The sequence below is a fragment of the Pithys albifrons genome, chromosome 3 (assembly GCF_047495875.1).
Source record: "Pithys albifrons albifrons isolate INPA30051 chromosome 3, PitAlb_v1, whole genome shotgun sequence".
Taxonomy (NCBI): domain Eukaryota; kingdom Metazoa; phylum Chordata; class Aves; order Passeriformes; family Thamnophilidae; genus Pithys; species Pithys albifrons.
Window position 1 is genome coordinate 68,001,136 of NC_092460.1, and position 17,578 is coordinate 68,018,713.

Genomic DNA, 17,578 nt, shown 5'->3' on the forward strand with positions numbered 1-17,578 from the left:
CAGAAAGAATGTGCAGCTCTGCTGCCTCCCATACAGAGGAAAGAGAGAGCATTGCTTTGCCTCCACTGGCTTTGTTAAAGAGAGCCTTGGGGCAGAAAGGCCATCCAATGCACAAGCTGGTTGCTGCAAGAAATCCCTGGCAACCCCAACACTGTAGAAAGCTGGCCATGTCTCCCCTTTGGAGATCCTCTTTTCATTACTCTGATTTTCAAGAAATGTAATTAGCCCCACCTGAGTGCCTAGTGAGGTATTACCCATTTTTGAGCTAAGAAAACAGAAGAGCTGATATTACATGGCTTGTTCTAATAAGGCAATTAGCTGCTAAGCTGGAAGAGAAATCAGGGGATTTGAAAACTGGTTCATTACTCTAATGATGAGACTCATATTCCCAAACTCAAGCAAGAGGACAAGCCTGTGGCAAGGCCAAGCACAATGAGAACTAACATGATTTTTCTGACTGTGAAGAGAGGAAGAAAAGAGAGATCTCTGTGAAGGACACAGGATTATCAACTGCAAATCAAGACTAATGTCAGCTAAACATCACACAGTGAAATGGTTATTATTTTCTAGTTCTCAGAGCAGAACAAAACTTTTGGAGCTCTGGTCTGCCACACCTGCCTTTCAGACCTCTCTCAGACATGGGGGTCAAACCCACAAGCAGGAAAACTACTGATGAGAAACTACTTGGTGTGGGAACACTGTGTTTCAGTTAAAGCAGAGCTACAGTGCAGCTCAAAGCACAGGAGACATTTGTGGGGTGAAATGAGAAGAAGCCAAGTTCTGGGGTTTCATGGTTACAGTACTTTGTGGAAGAGCTGGGCACCTGTGCCCAGAACTTTGAATGTATTGTCATCAAGCAATAGTGGAACAAAGTACTCTAATAATATAAGGAACTTTGTTTTCTGTGTATTCATAAAATTAGCTAGGCATCCAAGCATCAGAGGTGTTTGGGATCTAAAGAACCTCCACCAGACATTAAAAAAATGAAAATCAGAGAGTTCGGAGGACTCATCATAGATAATTTTAAGTCTACAATCTCAGCCTCTGAATTCACTTTAATCACCTCTGAGAGTTGTCTGTCCAACTTGCTCATAAAATCTTCCAAAGAGGCAGATCACAAGCTCCATGAGAAAAACTGTTGAGCTGCAATCCTGTATTGCTCCTGGAAAAGATTTTATTTAGTGATCTCCCATAGACCTCCTCTGCAAACAATCTATGTCCTTGAACTGGATGAATGAATCCAGATGAGATTAATGTCATTGCATAAATGAGAGAATTACTTATCAGCTAGCTGGCTCTTTGGCAGCCATGCACCAAGGACCAGTTCTCAACAGCATGAGATAGACATAAATCCTAGGTACTCAAGCCTTCAAAGGTGCGATCTTCAAGATCATGGGAACCTCTTCTGGAGAGAGCAATAATGCATTTTAACCACCTGGTCAGTCATGATGAGGTTTTTGCAAAGGTAGACTCTAAAATGAAACAGATCAGAACTGAACAATCTGCTTCAGAAGAGTAAAGAAAACCTGAGAGAGAAGAAAACACAATTACTAACAGAAGCCCCCAAACACAAATAAACAAAAACTAAATTAGAAATTAAGACAGGGATACATTAATTCTAAATAACATTAAGAAAATGTAAATTAAAGTTGAATTGAGCAATAATCCTGAAGAAGTGGAGTATGTAAGAGACAGTAAATATTCAAATATATAGATGCAGTGGTAGAGAACAAAAGACTTTTGCAAGAGAGCAGTTGGTGGTTTTGAAGTATTTGGGGCCAACTGCACAGCTCCATGCTACTCTGGTTTAGTTAAAAATGCTAAAGAAGCACTGTATTTTTCCTGGTCTTGGTCCTACACATAGCCCCTCCTGCACTGCAAGTGAGACATGGTTATTCAAATGAGAAGGTTCAGCTTGGAGCAGAGCTCAGAAACATGAATTCTGGATTGTGCATGTTCTGTCACCCTCCTGGGCTCAACAAAAGGAACAACAGGATTGCAAAAATTTGGCGAAGGGGAAGATATTATTGATCAGAATGCTTGGAAGAAGAAACCTGCTGTCAGCAGCTAATGAGTTGTGCTACAACAAACACCCAGTGCTGTGCAATGTAAGCATATTTCACAGGCAAGGGTAGCAAAAAGGAGGAAGAAGAAAGGGAACAATGGTAATGTAAGATGCCTCACTCCTTTAGGACCACTGCTTTGAAGGATAAAATCCAATGTGGTGTCTCTGTGTGGGGGTTACTTGCTACTTCCCCTTGGTGTGGTGCCTACTAGGAACAGCGTGAATGCCTAATGCATATTTTACACACCCTGTGAATGTCAAATGGGACTGAGTTACACTTGCAGATGTAATTTTTATGGTCAATTTGCAGCCGACAAGTTATCTACATGAATATGTATTCATGCTGAAGTAACAATTTGTGCCTCTTTTCACTTTGGTAGATGAGTCCAATCCAGCTCAAAGATATGTATATATTAACTCAGCAATGCCACTTACAGCTCTTTCAGATCTATTTAAGAAGTCATTACAGGAGGACAAATCCAGTGGTCTTCACTGTTACTTAGGTAAGGAAACACTTGCCATTTTGTTGAAACCTTTTCAGGAATAGTTGAAAATTTAGAATAGTTTTTCACTTTTAAAGTAATGGGCAATAGTCTCGAAAAGCAGTAAAATAATTTCCCTTCATAACATTTATGCCTTTAGGTAAATGGGCACTGCTGGCAGCAAGGGACTCAAATGACAAAAATCAGGAGGAAAAAGGATGTAAGTTTTCATCTATCCTGCCATCTTCATATGTGAAATTTAAGGCAAGGGAAATGAAACCATGAAGAATTATAATGCTTTGTGCAGGAGCTAAGCAGTCTGCATAGCTCAGGTGTGTCTGCAGCTGCAGGGCACAGCTCTGTATGTAAAAGGGAGGCTGTAAGTCACGTGTATAAGAGCTCACACCACGAGAGGAACTGCAGTCCCCCAGAAGTGAAGGTGAATTATAACCACCCCTAAGCACAGCTTCAGCACCCTCTGCCTCCATATAACTCCTGTTACAAATACTTTGCTTGTCTTTGGCTCAACCTGTTTCTACAAAGGGGCAGAAAAGAAGTGCAGTGCAACTCTCCTCCTTTGCACTTCAACTCTGGAGTGCCCTCTTGATTCCAGAATGCTGCTGGGACCAATAGTAGCCACTCCTTATGCTGAGAGTGTAGGATTATGGCCCATAATCAGATGGATTCTTTTACATTGTTTTATGTTTCATGCTTGCTCTGGCCCAAAGCATATAATTTGGCCCAAAATTTATCTAAATCAGATCATAAACCCAAACAGAATACCATTGTTCTCATGAGTCTAATTAATACAAATTACCATGAAAGTCACAGTAATTTTGCACTGTTTCCACTGTATTTACAAAATGGAAAGCATTAACTCACAATGCCCTATTTCATTTGGAAATATATGCATAAATGCAAAGGAATTCCTCAGTGGCCGTACTGAGGAAAGGTTCATTCTGCAGCTGTAGCCTCAATTATGCTTGACATCCATAACTAAGTACTTCAGTTTCAAGGGTTTTTTCACTGGCAACATTACATTTCCATATAAAATGTGTGACATTCTGCCCTTTTACAGTTTTATGTGAACATTAACTTTACAAATTTGCTTTCTCCCTCTCCCCTTTTGTAACCATTTCTGCCAACGATTAGGAAACCCCACTGACATGCATCTTCAAAAACTCCTTGAAAGCAACATAATGTTTATTCCTTTCCTTAGACAGTGAATGCAATACGAATTAAGAGTATTTAAACCCTTCCAATTAAAATGTCTAAGTTTTCTGGGCCTTATGTATCAATTGTGATCTAAACATGTTACAGCAACCTGTGTTCTCACAAAGGAAATGGAGTCTGGCCTTGCTCCCACGAACAGGAAAACCAAGGTACATAATATGTGAGGCCACATAAGCACAGAAAAGAGAAACCAATGCAACTATGACTGGTTCAAAGTCTGAAATGGAAGAAAAATCCTGCCTAAACTGGTTTCCTTTTTTCAAGATATCCAAAGCATTAAGGTTAAAAATACAGCAATGGAAATGGAAATGGTCTTTTAGACTTGACAGTTTATGACAGTATGTGCCATGTAGGTGCTATGTAAACTAAACTGTGAGAGGCAGTATATTTTGAAATGCTTGCTATTTTTTTTCTTTTTCAAAAAAAAAAAAGCTTCTTATTCCTTGGAAGTGGTGCAGCACCCAATAAAGTGCACAGTATAGTTAGACAGCTGTAAAAACACTCCACCATCTCAGGCTTCCCAGATAATCAGAAGATGCAGACACACAGACCCCTGTTCCCAGCATATGGTTCTGGGGCTGACTGTGGGTGCAAGGCACAAAAGCAGCTTCTTTCTTTCATTATATCACATTCACTGTGAAAGCACATTCAGATTTCCCCCACTGTGAAAGCACAAGGTAAACTTACTCCAGTGTGCTCAGAGCAACCCCACTTTGTCCTACCATGGTCCACACTTACCCCTCCTTCCTGTGCTGAAGGCATAGATATGCCATTTCTGAGTGCCCCTAATGATAACCTTGTAAAAACCAAAAAACAAAATCATCCTCCTCATGCTTCCTCTAAAACATGACAGAAAACAGACCTTGGACTCTTACAATACATTATCAGTAAGAAGATCCTCTGTTTTCTTCTATAATAGCAATAGCAAAAGTCAAACCTAGCAGAACTACTCTGCCATTACACCTCATTTTGATGAACTGTCATAGAGATCATAATCCAGATCTATGACACCCTCAGAGAATATTCAGTCTAAACTGGGATCAGAGGGCAACACCTCTTTCTCAATAAACATTTTAAAATGTTGCTGTGAAAAGCAGTGACTTTGTTCCAGGCTATTGGTTGTTACTGATTTCAGCTCTGCTGGGTGATACTATTATTTAAATAAAAGGTTGTCAATTCTTTCACACAAAAATAATTCATTGCCTACTTGGAACATGCAACAGTTGGACATTCTCTACGGAAAACAAGACCTAACACTAGGGATCTAGTGTTCATGGCCATTCTTCTTGCAGTTCTTAGTAACAAAATAAATACCTTTTTGGGATAACTGAACTGGAACCCTCTCCGGCAGTGATGCTCTAGAGGTTGGTACATCTCTCTTGCCTGTGCAGGTGCCATGTATGTCTATCTGCTCAGTCCACTGAACTTCTATCCCTCTTTCCAAATACCCCATCCTCTTTTCAAAACCTTCAATGGTGAATGGAAACTCTCTGAAATCATCCAGGTTCATCTTCTTGGAACGCATTTAACAGGCTCTTTTGGGCAAGTATCTTTGCATCTCCTGAGCATTCACTTGTATAATCTCTGTAAACTGAACACTCACTCTTGGTATTTTGCAATTTATTTTACAGTTGAATCTAAAGCTCTTCAACACAACACAGTACAATACCATCTCCACATATAAGAACCACCATTAATATTTTCTTAATGCTTAGTCAAAATAATGAAGACATAAAGAGATCTAATGGGCGGAATCTGACAGCAGAAACTTTGAAAAAGAAATCTGGTACAAATGTTTAACAATGAAAGGATTAATCATTTGAACAGCTTATCCAAGAATGTGGTAGGTTTTCTGTAAACTGAAGCCATTAAATCAATAAATATTTTCAGCAGACGTGCTTTAGTTCATTCAGAAGTTATGGAAATGGGCACAGGATTATTAGGTAAAGATCAATCATCCCTGTCATGCAGAAAATCACTAAGTCAAAATGATCCTTTTTTAGATTCCAATTTCTATGACTCACAGACATTTTCTGGACTGTGGCACCACAATTAGCTAAAGCTGAACTCAGGCAGAACCAAGATTATGCTTCCTAAAGAGACAGTGACCCCCTCAGCCATCAGGGATCAGACTCCTAAACTGCAGTTTTAAGGTCCTTTAGGACTCCTCAGTACCACCAAGTCTGTAAAATGCAACAGCTGCAGAAAACCCTGGAAAAAAAAGAAACACAAAATATCACACACAGACCTGGTTACCAGGATTTGTGTATTTTTAACCTCCAGGAGGAATTACTGCAATTCTCCCTATGTGGGAAGCAGAACACACATGTTGTGATCACCAAGTAGGGAGCTGAAACCACACCCAATCACCAGACCAGGACACTGTGCACACATCAGTCAGTGATCCTGCCTGCTGGGCTGAGATCTCTGCCAAAGTGACAGTTTGGAGACAGCCTGATCTAACTAATATCCCAAAGGACTGGCTCTTATTACTTGTGAAACTACCTCTTTCTCCATTCAGTTGAAGCAGGAAGTTATCAAGGATGGTAGAAAAGGAGGAAATTCTTCCTCCAAGCTAGTACCTCTGATCACTTCCAGTGCACCCACAAGGAACAGCAAGCCTGATAGCTTGGCCTTACCCCTCCTCAACACCTTCAGTGATCTATGAACTGGAAGAGGTTTTGTACATATCAGAGCAATTCACTCATCCACTGAGAACTTCCTCAGTTACCACAACCTCTCTATGCCTGGCTAAGAATACCAGCAGTGCACAGACCCATGCAACACTCCCCCAAAGCATCCCCTTACAATCTGTGTGTGGGAAGGCAGACCAGGCTCTCCCACAGACAACTCAGCTGCTCCCCTCTATCCCTGTGCTGAAGGATTTTCCTGGTTGGATTGAGGGTTTTAAGCTGAGCACAATAAAGGTCCAGAACCACACAATGTTGAGCAGTTAGTTACTTATTCACCAGTTCTGACTCCAAATTGTGGGGAATGAAAACTTTTGTGGAAAGTAACACATTCTTTGCACAGTCATGGCTTCATTTCCTTCTGTCTGCCCCAGTGCACAAAGGAAAACAATAATGCATTTAAATTTAACTATCCCTTGTATACCAAAAGATATTCTTCCTGCCCTACTAAACAAAGAGTTGTACTGTACATTAATCCCAGTGGAAAAAGGAACAACCACAGCTGTGAGTATGACTAATAAGTGACCCAGACTGCTGCAAATGGCAAACAAATTGTCTCAGGAAAATGTGTGAAGTTAGCTCTTTTTTCAGGCTCCTACTGTGAATCTGAAAGTAAAATCTATTGAGAAAGAAATAGAAATTTCTACTTACTGATACAAGAAATAAGATCATTAAATCTTTCCTTAGGAAAGACAGGATTTTCCAGCCCTCGGAAATAGAGCTTCAGTACTCCAGCAACTGAGTTAATGTCATGGTTACTTTGGTCATCTGCCAAAGGATTTTCACCTTAAAAAGTAAATAAAGTGAATGAAACACACATGCAGCAGCATTCTTGCACAGAACATTTTTATAACTGAGTGACATTTTGGGAGATTTTGTTTTGAGTATGTGGGAGGTGGCAATGCAAGCATTCAAGAAAGATAATAAACACTGATTTAGAAATCCTAGGCTATGATTAAACTAAAAATGGCAGCCTAAATAAAGCTTCCTTATAATTACATAACCTAGTGATCTCTTATGTCCTGAACTTCCAGCTATGTATTTATGTGATTTACACTTAGTAAAATAAAAAACCCAAATGCTCTTAATTGAGTAGGATTTCTCAGACTTTTCTTTGGGACCTTACATAAAGGATATGGAGTTAGATCACTCTTTGAACTGGAAATGTGTCTTCATTCTGAAAAATTAAAACATTCAGGAATATGTGCATGTATTTTGCCAAAACCTCAGCCATGACTGAACTATGTTATTTGTGCAATTTTAAAGACTTAATCTTTATTCTGAAACACTTTAAAATGCATGTATCTTCCAGGATAACAATAGCTGCTTGACATATCCTCTCAAAGAAAAGATCAGGTTTAACAAGATATATAACAAATCCTGGGGAGAAAAACACTCTGAGTATTTTTTCATGCTTTTAGTCACAAGACTTTTTGCTCCAAGGGTTTTCTCACTAGCAGATGATCTGCAAAAGTGGGTTTTTTTAACCTGGAAATTAAAAAAAAACTTTTAAGATCAGGAAAAAAGAATGTAAGATTTAAAAAAATTGTAACAAGTATTGCTTTAACACAGGGGACTGCTGAATCCTGGTTCCCCTAGCAGAGCAATCCTAGGCTGGGTGTTGCAAGCCATTCATGTTTAAAAAGCTGATTTTACTTCCTGGTATCTTCCACGTAATTCCTCCTCTGGGACTGAAGTTTCCTTTGAGAGTGAAACAGTGGCTGAAAATGGAATGACCCTTTCATAGCCCCTGTTTTCATTGATCATGATACTACTTTGACAGAGGGACCAGAAAGTTAAGCGCTTGTATTCCAGAAGATCAAGTAACAGGATTCTCAAATTGCATTAAGTAGTCTCAAACCAAATTAAACTCACTATCTTTCTTTTCTGAAGATCTTTAAAATAAAATAGAGACTATTATTTGCAGTTCATCATTAAGAAAAGACTAATGTTTCCAGTTGGTCGAAGAGTCACGTGCCTTGTCTAAACAAAATGAAAGAAATCCCTAAGCTCCTTGGACATAATGGGGCGAAAACCTGTGCAGGTCATCATTGTACTTCATGTTTAAGCATACGATGGTGCAAAGTTTTAGGTGCAGTACACAAAGTACATACAAACTTAAACAGCCCAGAAAATAATTAGAATTTAAAAGATTATTAAATCTCAGATATTAAGGTGCTCAAGTAAATTAAAATGCAATTACCTCTCTCAAATGAATTTTTAATATCATTGACTTCCACCTGGGAACCAGATACTCTAAAAATTCCCTGATGCTGAAGACCTGCAGCAAAGACGGGAGACAGTGGTGAAAAATTATCTATTTTTAAAAATACTTTAATCTCTATTTCAAAATCAAAGCTGTGGTGCTAAATGCATAATGTAAAAGACATACAAAAAAGTCAGGGCAATAATGAAATGACATAGTTTTTGTCAGAGCTTACCGTATAAATTTATAAATCTGATACAGCTTTCCACAATAAGAGGAATGACTTGCCCTGAATCCTGGAAAAACAAGAGCAGAAAGAGTGAATGGCAGATCGGAAAGAGGAAGCCTCTCTACTATGGTCTGACTGTGAAAATGCACTTTCTTGGTCAATCCAGATGGACATACAGTGCTGGCAAAAAAACACCTATGGAAAAATAACACTTCTCTAAGAATTCCCATTTAGGGAGGGAGGGAAAGGAACAGGTGGTGAAGAAGAAGGATTATGGTTCAAATAATTCAATTGGGAAATTCAGCCTTCATTCTCTACCTCTGCCACCATATCTGGCTAACACTGTATGTGACATCTAAGCTCATGCATGCGTTTTTGATTTTCAAAGCAAAATGAGTTAAAGCAGTGAATTTGCCCTTTAAAAAGCTTATTATTAAGAACAATAATTCATGATGAAGATGATCCCTCTACATCCATTTAACTTATCTTTCTTTACCTGGTGGAGAAAATGCTACATGGACCTAATTATACATGACCTAATTCCTCAAGGTGTTTTGGTTTTGCTGTTTGAACAGTTTTGTTTTGTTTTGTAAAAAAAAGTTTACTGCAAACAAAAGGTTTTTCTTAACCTGCCAGGTAGCAGAATTCTTGGAGAAGAGCCACCAAATGACACTTCACAGGGTACCAGCATGTCTCTATCCTGACCTGAGAGCATTCCTGTACTCTGCTGATTTGCAAGTCCTAACACAGGGCAAATGATGGCTTGGCATGCTGTTTCTGGCTGCTCTACATGGCTGGTAAGCACTAGGTGGTGAATTGCAGCTATTTAGGGCTGAGCATGTGGTTCAGCTGCCTCTTCTATAGAGACAAAGTTATTGGGAAAGGGAGGTCACAGCCTATACCTCCCCACCTGTCACTGGCAGAGTTCAGGAATTGTAGCTCCTCCTCTCAGCAGTGATACAGCAGCAGGTTTGTAGCTACATTTTCAGTTATACAAAAGTGTTTTAATAAAAGATAAAAAACATATGTGATGTGAGGGGAAGAAGATGACTATACACTAATTTTCAGTGAGCTACTTGTCTTTTTCTTTTAAACTGACTTTTCTCAAAAGAACCATTGGAGTCCTTTTGTTTTGACATTTAAAAAATGGATATTTTAACCCAAGCATGTTAGTGACTACAAGTCATCAAATTCTATTAAGGACACAAATCATATTTATTTAGAAAAGTTGGTGATTGTGGTGGAAGAATTACTGCTTCATAAGTAATCTTAGGATTTCTTGTCTTTGAAGCTATAACTTTTCTTTCCAAATGCATTTCAAATACATAAAGGCTCACAGAATTGACTAATTTATCTGAAAGTTTAGTATAAATTCAATCTGTATTATAAACTGAATTCAAAAGGACCCTGTATCTCAGAATACACATTTCCTCTCACAAACTAGTCCTTCATTTTCATGCTAAATTACACTAATGGGATGTTTATGAGTTGAGCTCAAGTAGAATCAAAGCCAACTACTGCAAAAGTTTGAAAAGTAATACACAATGAAGCAACGAAACACTGCACTTCTAAGGTAGCCTAACCCCCTGATCTTTGTGTACTCCATGCTCTTTTAGTGTGTCTATTGAAATTTGTGCCTTGTTTAAGTTAAAACCTAGCAAAGACTGGCTAGCCAAGAACCAGTAATGTTTGGATGAGCATTTTCTCTTTGACTTGTGTTCAGTAACTGCTAAATAAAAAAGCCCATGGAACAGGTCAGCTACTAAACCCAGGAATACTGTCATCTTCACCAACATGGAGCAGCCTAGCTCTCCAAAAAAGCAGAGTATTAGCAAACATGCACAACATGCACCCGTATCTCCTGTTAGTACACTGGTTCATGCAAAGAATGTAAAGCCTAGGAAAAGATAGTGTTTGCAGTAAGAAATTACAAAAAAACCCCAACCAACAAAGTACTTTCATACCTGGTTTTGGAGAATCTGTTCAGAACCACACTGAACTTTATACGTAAGTAATTTCCTGAAATAATCTAAACTAACAGCTTTGCCTTTTGGATCTAATGAAAGGAAAATAGTTTGAAGTAACAATCTGTGTTGGTGAATGTCAAGATCAGTGACCATGCTGCTGCTCTGAATTTAATCTGATGTGTGTAGTCAGTGAATGTATGTTTGGCACTAATTACAATTTCTTATGATGCAAAACTCTAAAAAAAAAAAGCAATTTGGTGAGATATTGTATTTCACTAGCTATAATCCTTTTGTGCCTGTCAAAATGACTCATCCCTATCAGGAATGACATAGTCTTTGGGCAGACATGCTGTCTGAGGGTAGCTCTCACACTGGCAAATCTGTCATAAGGCCACCAGCTTTCTTGAGCTCCTTCCATTTGAAAGACTAATTATGTATGACACCCCTATTGCAAATAAGCCCTGTCACCCACACTGCCATGTAATAACCCCTTTCTCTGAGACAAAATGATGGGGTACTATTTCTCCTGATTTGCTCTGTGCTTCTCTAATGCAGGGACTTCCGTTGTGAGAATTTCTGCTTCTTTGCTTACTTTCATCCTTGAGCAAGAAACTGTACATGATGCTCATCTCTTTCATCATGTGATGATTCCTCAAAGTCTTTGTACTTCACAGCACCTCCTGCATAACAATAATAATAGTTTTCCCTATAGTTGTACTGAGTATGGCTGAAAGCTTGATTTAAAGACGGCTAAACTGGTATGGTGCCACTGAGCACAGAATTGGTTCTGCAAAATGTTTACCACTAGCTGCATTACACAAGAAGAAAAAAAATCCCTGTAACATTCAAATGCAATTCACAGAGCTTGCAGATAGGAATTTTGTTCACTGCATTTCTAAATGTATTTTTACAATTTTTTAAAAGATTTCTTTCCCTTAGCTGTGTCAGTTACTGTCCAGAGGCACTAACTGTGGTGGGTAGGTACTTGAAAATGAATAAGGAAATATCCATCATTTAAGACTACAATCCCTCCAGAGCTGTGCTCTGGTTTAGTTTTGTCTGCTGTACTTGTCCACTCTTTTCTTAATGCAAACTTCTCCTTCCAGGTCTTTGAAAGAACTAATTTAGAGCCAGGCATGAATGCAACCCGAGAGCGAGGCAGAGCTGGTTCTCTTGTCACCAGAACTATACCTGATGTCTCGTGTGAGAGTTCCTTCGGCCTCGGCTAGAAGCATTATTAGAAATAAAAGTATGAGAAAGAAGAAGATAGTAAATACAGCAAAGATACAAGATCCAGAATAGCGGTGATCACAATTTCACACAATATAATAAATTCCTAAAGTCATAGGAAACCAAAAGCTGGATATCAAATCCAGGGCAATACTGCTGCTTCTCGCTTCTCCGCCGACTTCCAACACTGAATGCCACAAAAACGGCAAGCAGGAAATGGTGCCAGGTTGTGGGATGCACCACTACATCCTATCTTCTACATAATGCTAAGTTTCCTAATACAAGTAGGCTGCCAATACTATTCCTACTTGATTAACAAAACTGTAGGAAGGCTAACATGAGAAACGAATCCCTCTCTTTCCCTTTGACTTCAGGAAGTATTATATTGATCAACCGGGAAAGAAAAGAGCCCCAGGACAGACTTAAACATAATGATCTGCCTCAGCTTTTGTGAGGTGGTGACCATTACAGCAAGAAGTGTTGAGATCAGCCACTCGGGTGGCTGGTGCCAGTACCTTGATGAACGACTCCAAATCACCATTAAACAACTTAGCACTATACTGTGATCGGGGTCTGGGCTTCCTGTGTTTCTGGGGCTTAGGGGGCAGATTTGGAGGCCTAAGGGAAGGGAATATCATTACTGAGCAAGGTAGAATTAAGCCACACAATAAAATGAAATGTCTGTAAGCTCATGGCAAAACAACAGAATCTCTATATAAGGGAGAAATAAACATGGCACTCATAAAATAAAGACTTCCATCAAATTTAAGTGTAACAGAGATTAAAGAGTGGAGAACTTCTCCATCAAAAACTAATTACTTATGGATAAATAATGACGTTCTTTATGAATCCCTGTTTTGCAGTTCTTAGCACATACATTTTTTCCCAACACTGCACAATCGGAATGGCCTGTTTTTGTTGTGGTCACGCACGAAATGTGCAGCAACCACTGGCATTCACCCTGCCAGCTGTGGCAGAACATAGGCCACGTGAAGCACCTCTTACCAAGCTGAGAAGTTGCTTCATGCTGGAGAAACTTCAAATGCAAATTAAAGCTGCACAGTACACTCTTAAGATGCTTCAAACCCAAACTGTTTGCATTTTCAACTAGAGCCTTCCACACCCAACCATCAAAAACTTCACGCATGAAAAGAAACATTGCTAATTAGCTAAAGGAATTACAAGAATATCAACTTGAAAAAAATAAAGTAGCATAACACAAAAAAAGAAAGAAAAGGGAGAACACACAAAACCTTGGTCTGCAAAACATTTACCTACTGTGTTACACATGTGATGACTACAACTGAGAGAGATTACAGGAAATATTGTTCTCTAGGTCACAAACTATTTAATGAATGTCATGCCAACAGCTATATGCCAACAGCTTCCTCTTTTTGGGAATTATCAAAACATCAAATGTTTATGGGGAAGCAGTGAGGAACAGTAAGGCACAGAGCATTCAGTGGTGGATTTGGTCTGTTTGAGTACTACCTGCTATTTTAAACTTATCTTTAAAGATATCCTCTTCCCTTCCACAACTTAACTTTGACCTTGAAGAACATTTCTGTTTTCATGTCTCACAATCTGGAAACTTAACTGAACCTTGGGGCAATAGGCAGGTCCCAGCTAGAGGTCAGGAGTTGGTGCTGAGGAATGGATTGGCAGTCCCTACTCCTCAGAATTTATTTCTCTAAGTGACCAGCTGTTATGGGTTCACCTGATGAGTTGCCTGTTTTGCAGTCAAGAAAGGAAGTTTTTCTCCTTAGACATAAAATTTTTGATTTCCATGCACTCCTGGAATTGTAACATTTAGGGGCACTGTTAAGGGTAGAGTTGTCAGAATTAATGAAAGCAATTGTGAAGAACGCTCTGATTTGTTATCACTTTTCAAGTGACATCATGTAAGGCAAGTAGGTGAGCAAGTCCAACTATACAGAGCTAGAAAAGACCATGGAGTGATGGGAGAAAATCTTGTATAAAGTCTGTAGAGATTTCCTCAGGAACATGGGGACCAGGCAAAATGGTTCTTATCCAGGAAGCAAATAGGAAAAAGGGAATGCATTGAGCAAGGATGTATTACATGGAAAGGCCAGAGAACAGAAAGACCACGAAAGCAGGATGTTCCTGCTTGGACCAGAACACACTGCCTGTAGCAGTGATACATACAAGTGGCAGCTGCAAATCCAAGCAGGTGCCACAGCCCCCACAGTCTCATATCCTAGGGGCTGCAGCGCTCGTCTGGGTTTATATCTGGAGGCAGCTTCAAAGGTGTGGCATTACACAACCTAAGAAGTATGTGCAGCACAAAGTAAGAAGATCTAACACTTTACCCCTTCTCTTCTGTGAATATATAGACCCATTTAAGTATCAAACCCATGGGTGCTGGGGAAGGTAGGTATTCATGACCAGAGCTAGGTTATCAAAGACACAACTTATTGCCTAAACTGATCTTTCTACCAGATTCTTCTGAACTGTGTTTCCTGACCAAGTGAATTACAAACTGTGAGAAGCATAGTATCTCTGAAAACTGAAAAATATTTCTTTTCTAGCTCTAAAGTGCCCCCTTCAACTTCCAAATTTGATATGTGATTCACAGATATTTTTAAGGATCTCCCAGCTTGTCCCACCCTTGACATTGGCCTAAGCAGCTCACAAGAATGAGGAAGATGAACAGTGTGATCCTTTACCATCAGGATGCTGAAAAAGGAATGCTGAAAGTTTAAACACATAAGGTCTGTACATAATTTATGTAACAACAATGTTACAAATCCTTACAAAGTCTAAAATTTGTAATTTCTAAAATTTTATCTGATTTTTAACTCTAAACCAAGTCAGATAAAAGTATCTTACCTTGTTGTCATGTATTCAGCCCTGTGACCTAGAAAAGTTCAATAAACAAGAAATAATCACTTGTACATTTTTGGGGAAATTTTTGTATCTACATTACACTTAATGAATTATTTTTAACCCTAACTTTTATGTTATCAGCAAAAGATACAGAATTATACAACAAACAGGGCAGTGCAGTTATCTAGTATCTCCACAGCTCCATTTAAAATACAAATACAACCCATCTTAAGGAACAACTTTTAAGAAGCCTGCCCACAGATTAAAGAGTCACTTGATACTGTAAATAATGTCAAGTAAAATTCCAAACGATGTCTGCTGTTTGTGCTCATGTGTTTTAGTGGCTAAAGCAGTATGGAAACAGAGCTGTGCCAAGATTAGATAGCATCTCCCCCTATGCCTTGTGCCTAATCCTCGTCAGTGCTGAAAATACAGGGCTCTAGACGCCAGTAGCTATTGAAAGACTCCCTCCTCTCTTTTGTCTGTGTATTCCAAGAAAAAAGTACAATGAGAAACAACATAGAGAACTGCAGGGAATTGTAAAGAAGCAAACACCATATTCCGGAAAGGTTCCTGCGTAACCTTTGAGATCAACTCATTGTAATGAAAAGCACAATAATGAAACAGGACAAAGGTCATGGTATGGTAGGTTCCAGTGAGCTCAGTTTTGACAAAGGGAGATGGTGCCCTATTAATTTATTAGAAATCTTTGAACATGACAATAAAATACTGGATAAAGGAGAAACAGTTCAATTAATTTACTTAGACTTCGAAAGGTACCTGGATCACTTTCTTCACAAGAGGTGACTAAAGCAACTAAACAATCATGTATCAAGCGACAGAATATTCTGACTGATCAAAAACTAGTGAAGAAATGGGAATCTGAGTGGACTTAAATAGTCACTTCATCATGGCAAAAAATGTAACAGCCACTTACTCAAGCCTTCCTATTAGGATCATTTATGCAATTCATAAGGCATTTATTAATGTCTTGAAGAGATCACAGCAGCCAAGGAGGCGGAACATTGTGCAGATGACTGAAATACTTCTGTATCAAGTCCTGACAAACTGTGAAGCCCTTCAAAGGGTTTAACAAATACATAGTGGCAAATGAAATTCACTATTAGCAGGTTCAAGTAAGGTATTACAAAAGAGTTAAACACCTATGCAGTGAACAGAACTAGAAAATCATGCTGAACATCACTTGGGTTAGGTCTAAGTACACAGATCAATTTGAAAGTGACACCAAAAAAACTTGTCAGACTCCAGAAAGAATGAAAAACAGTGATATGAAAAACGTAATATTATGTGCCAATGTCCAGATGCACTCAAAGTGCTGCACAGTACTAAAAACTCTAATCTGAAAATATACTTTGCAGTATCTGACAAGTGCGGATACCCTGAAGGTGGCAAAAAGAATAAGCTCTGGGAAAAATCTCTGACATTAAGACGTGTAAGTCTTGTTGCCATTGATTTTAGATAGGTGAAAAAGAGATGAAAGAAGAGTATGAAAAATAACCTATGACAGAAAAAGAGTAAGACAGGGACTATTCTCTACTCAGGTTACCACAGGAAATTCGTAGAGACTAAGATTCCCCAATAATAAATGCTAAAAAAAAATGAAAATGTTACAAATCCTGAGTCTGGGGGATTTTAAACACATCTTTGATATTTAATAGTTTAGGGCAAAAAGTATCTCTGTCACAGAGGCAATTACTTTTACAACTCCTTGTTTTCTTTCTTGCATTTCCCTTTGCTTTGTTAATTTGTTCTTTCAACAGATGAGCTTTGGATTAGTATGAATATCAGTGCTTCCTATGTTTAGTATCAATTTCATTTCAATATTTCTGATTTAGTTTCAGAAATTGTAGATGCAGATTCAGCACAGAGCACTCCATCTCCGTTGTGCAGATCATGAATATATATCTGCTGTGTCCATAAACAGCAGTAAACTGTAGCAGGCAAGTGATGAACTGGAACAGAAGCCAAATGCTGTCAACGTTGCGGACACCAGATGAGAATCTGGATTTATTCAGCCTACATACTTACACTGTATGGGTTTGAATAAAAGCAAGATAGGTGCCAAAGGAAAACTTAAGAGTTCAGACAATCCTCTCCTTCTCCTCACATTCTTCCCTGCGTTATTTAACACAGCACAATGTGTTATTGGTATGCAATCTTGCTGACATGAAAGCTCCCAGAAAAGGCAGTTTTAGGGGAGCAGGGGAGCAGTTCACATCCTACAAATTCATTTCTATACTAGCTACAGCAATAACATTCATAATTCCACTGCAATTTGATCCTTTCAGTCACCCCCATTCAAGGAATTTTCAGAATCCAGGTCCTCCTTCCCAGGAATGTGCATTTTAATGCAGGACATGCCTCAGTTGAAGAGGTACTTGAACTTAACCTGTAAAAATGATGGCTTTTGGTCTGAGTATCAGCTTTGAATGTAAATGTGTGTGTTTGGTGTACTACTTGTATGTGCTATGCTATGATGACAGAACAACAATATGTACCAAAACACTGTGGGCAACACAGATTAACTTACTTGGTGCTTACAGCTGGTGGGTAGGAGGGAAGTCTTCAAACAGAACAGTTCAGGCATGCCTGAGCATGGCAGAATGGC

At 39.0% G+C, this 17,578-nt stretch overlaps 1 protein-coding gene across 4 annotated transcripts in view; it reads right to left on the bottom strand.

Moving 5' to 3' along the window:
* Positions 1-17,578, bottom strand: part of SRGAP1 (SLIT-ROBO Rho GTPase activating protein 1) — a 136,338-nt gene that overhangs the window by 19,579 nt on the left and 99,181 nt on the right. The window contains exons 11-16 of one of the 4 annotated variants that reach the window (XM_071552312.1): positions 14,953-14,980; positions 12,618-12,720; positions 8,912-8,972; positions 8,674-8,751; positions 7,122-7,256; positions 5,873-5,991 (exon numbers count right to left, since the gene is read on the bottom strand). In XM_071552312.1, coding sequence (XP_071408413.1) covers positions 5,939-5,991; positions 7,122-7,256; positions 8,674-8,751; positions 8,912-8,972; positions 12,618-12,720; positions 14,953-14,980 — 458 coding nt within the window. In that variant the 3' untranslated portion in view covers positions 5,873-5,938. Of the gene's footprint in view, positions 1-5,872; positions 5,992-7,121; positions 7,257-8,671; positions 8,752-8,911; positions 8,973-12,063; positions 12,098-12,617; positions 12,721-14,952; positions 14,981-17,578 lie in introns of those variants that run through there. The other 3 variants (XM_071552311.1, XM_071552309.1, XM_071552313.1) reach the window with 3 other exon arrangements.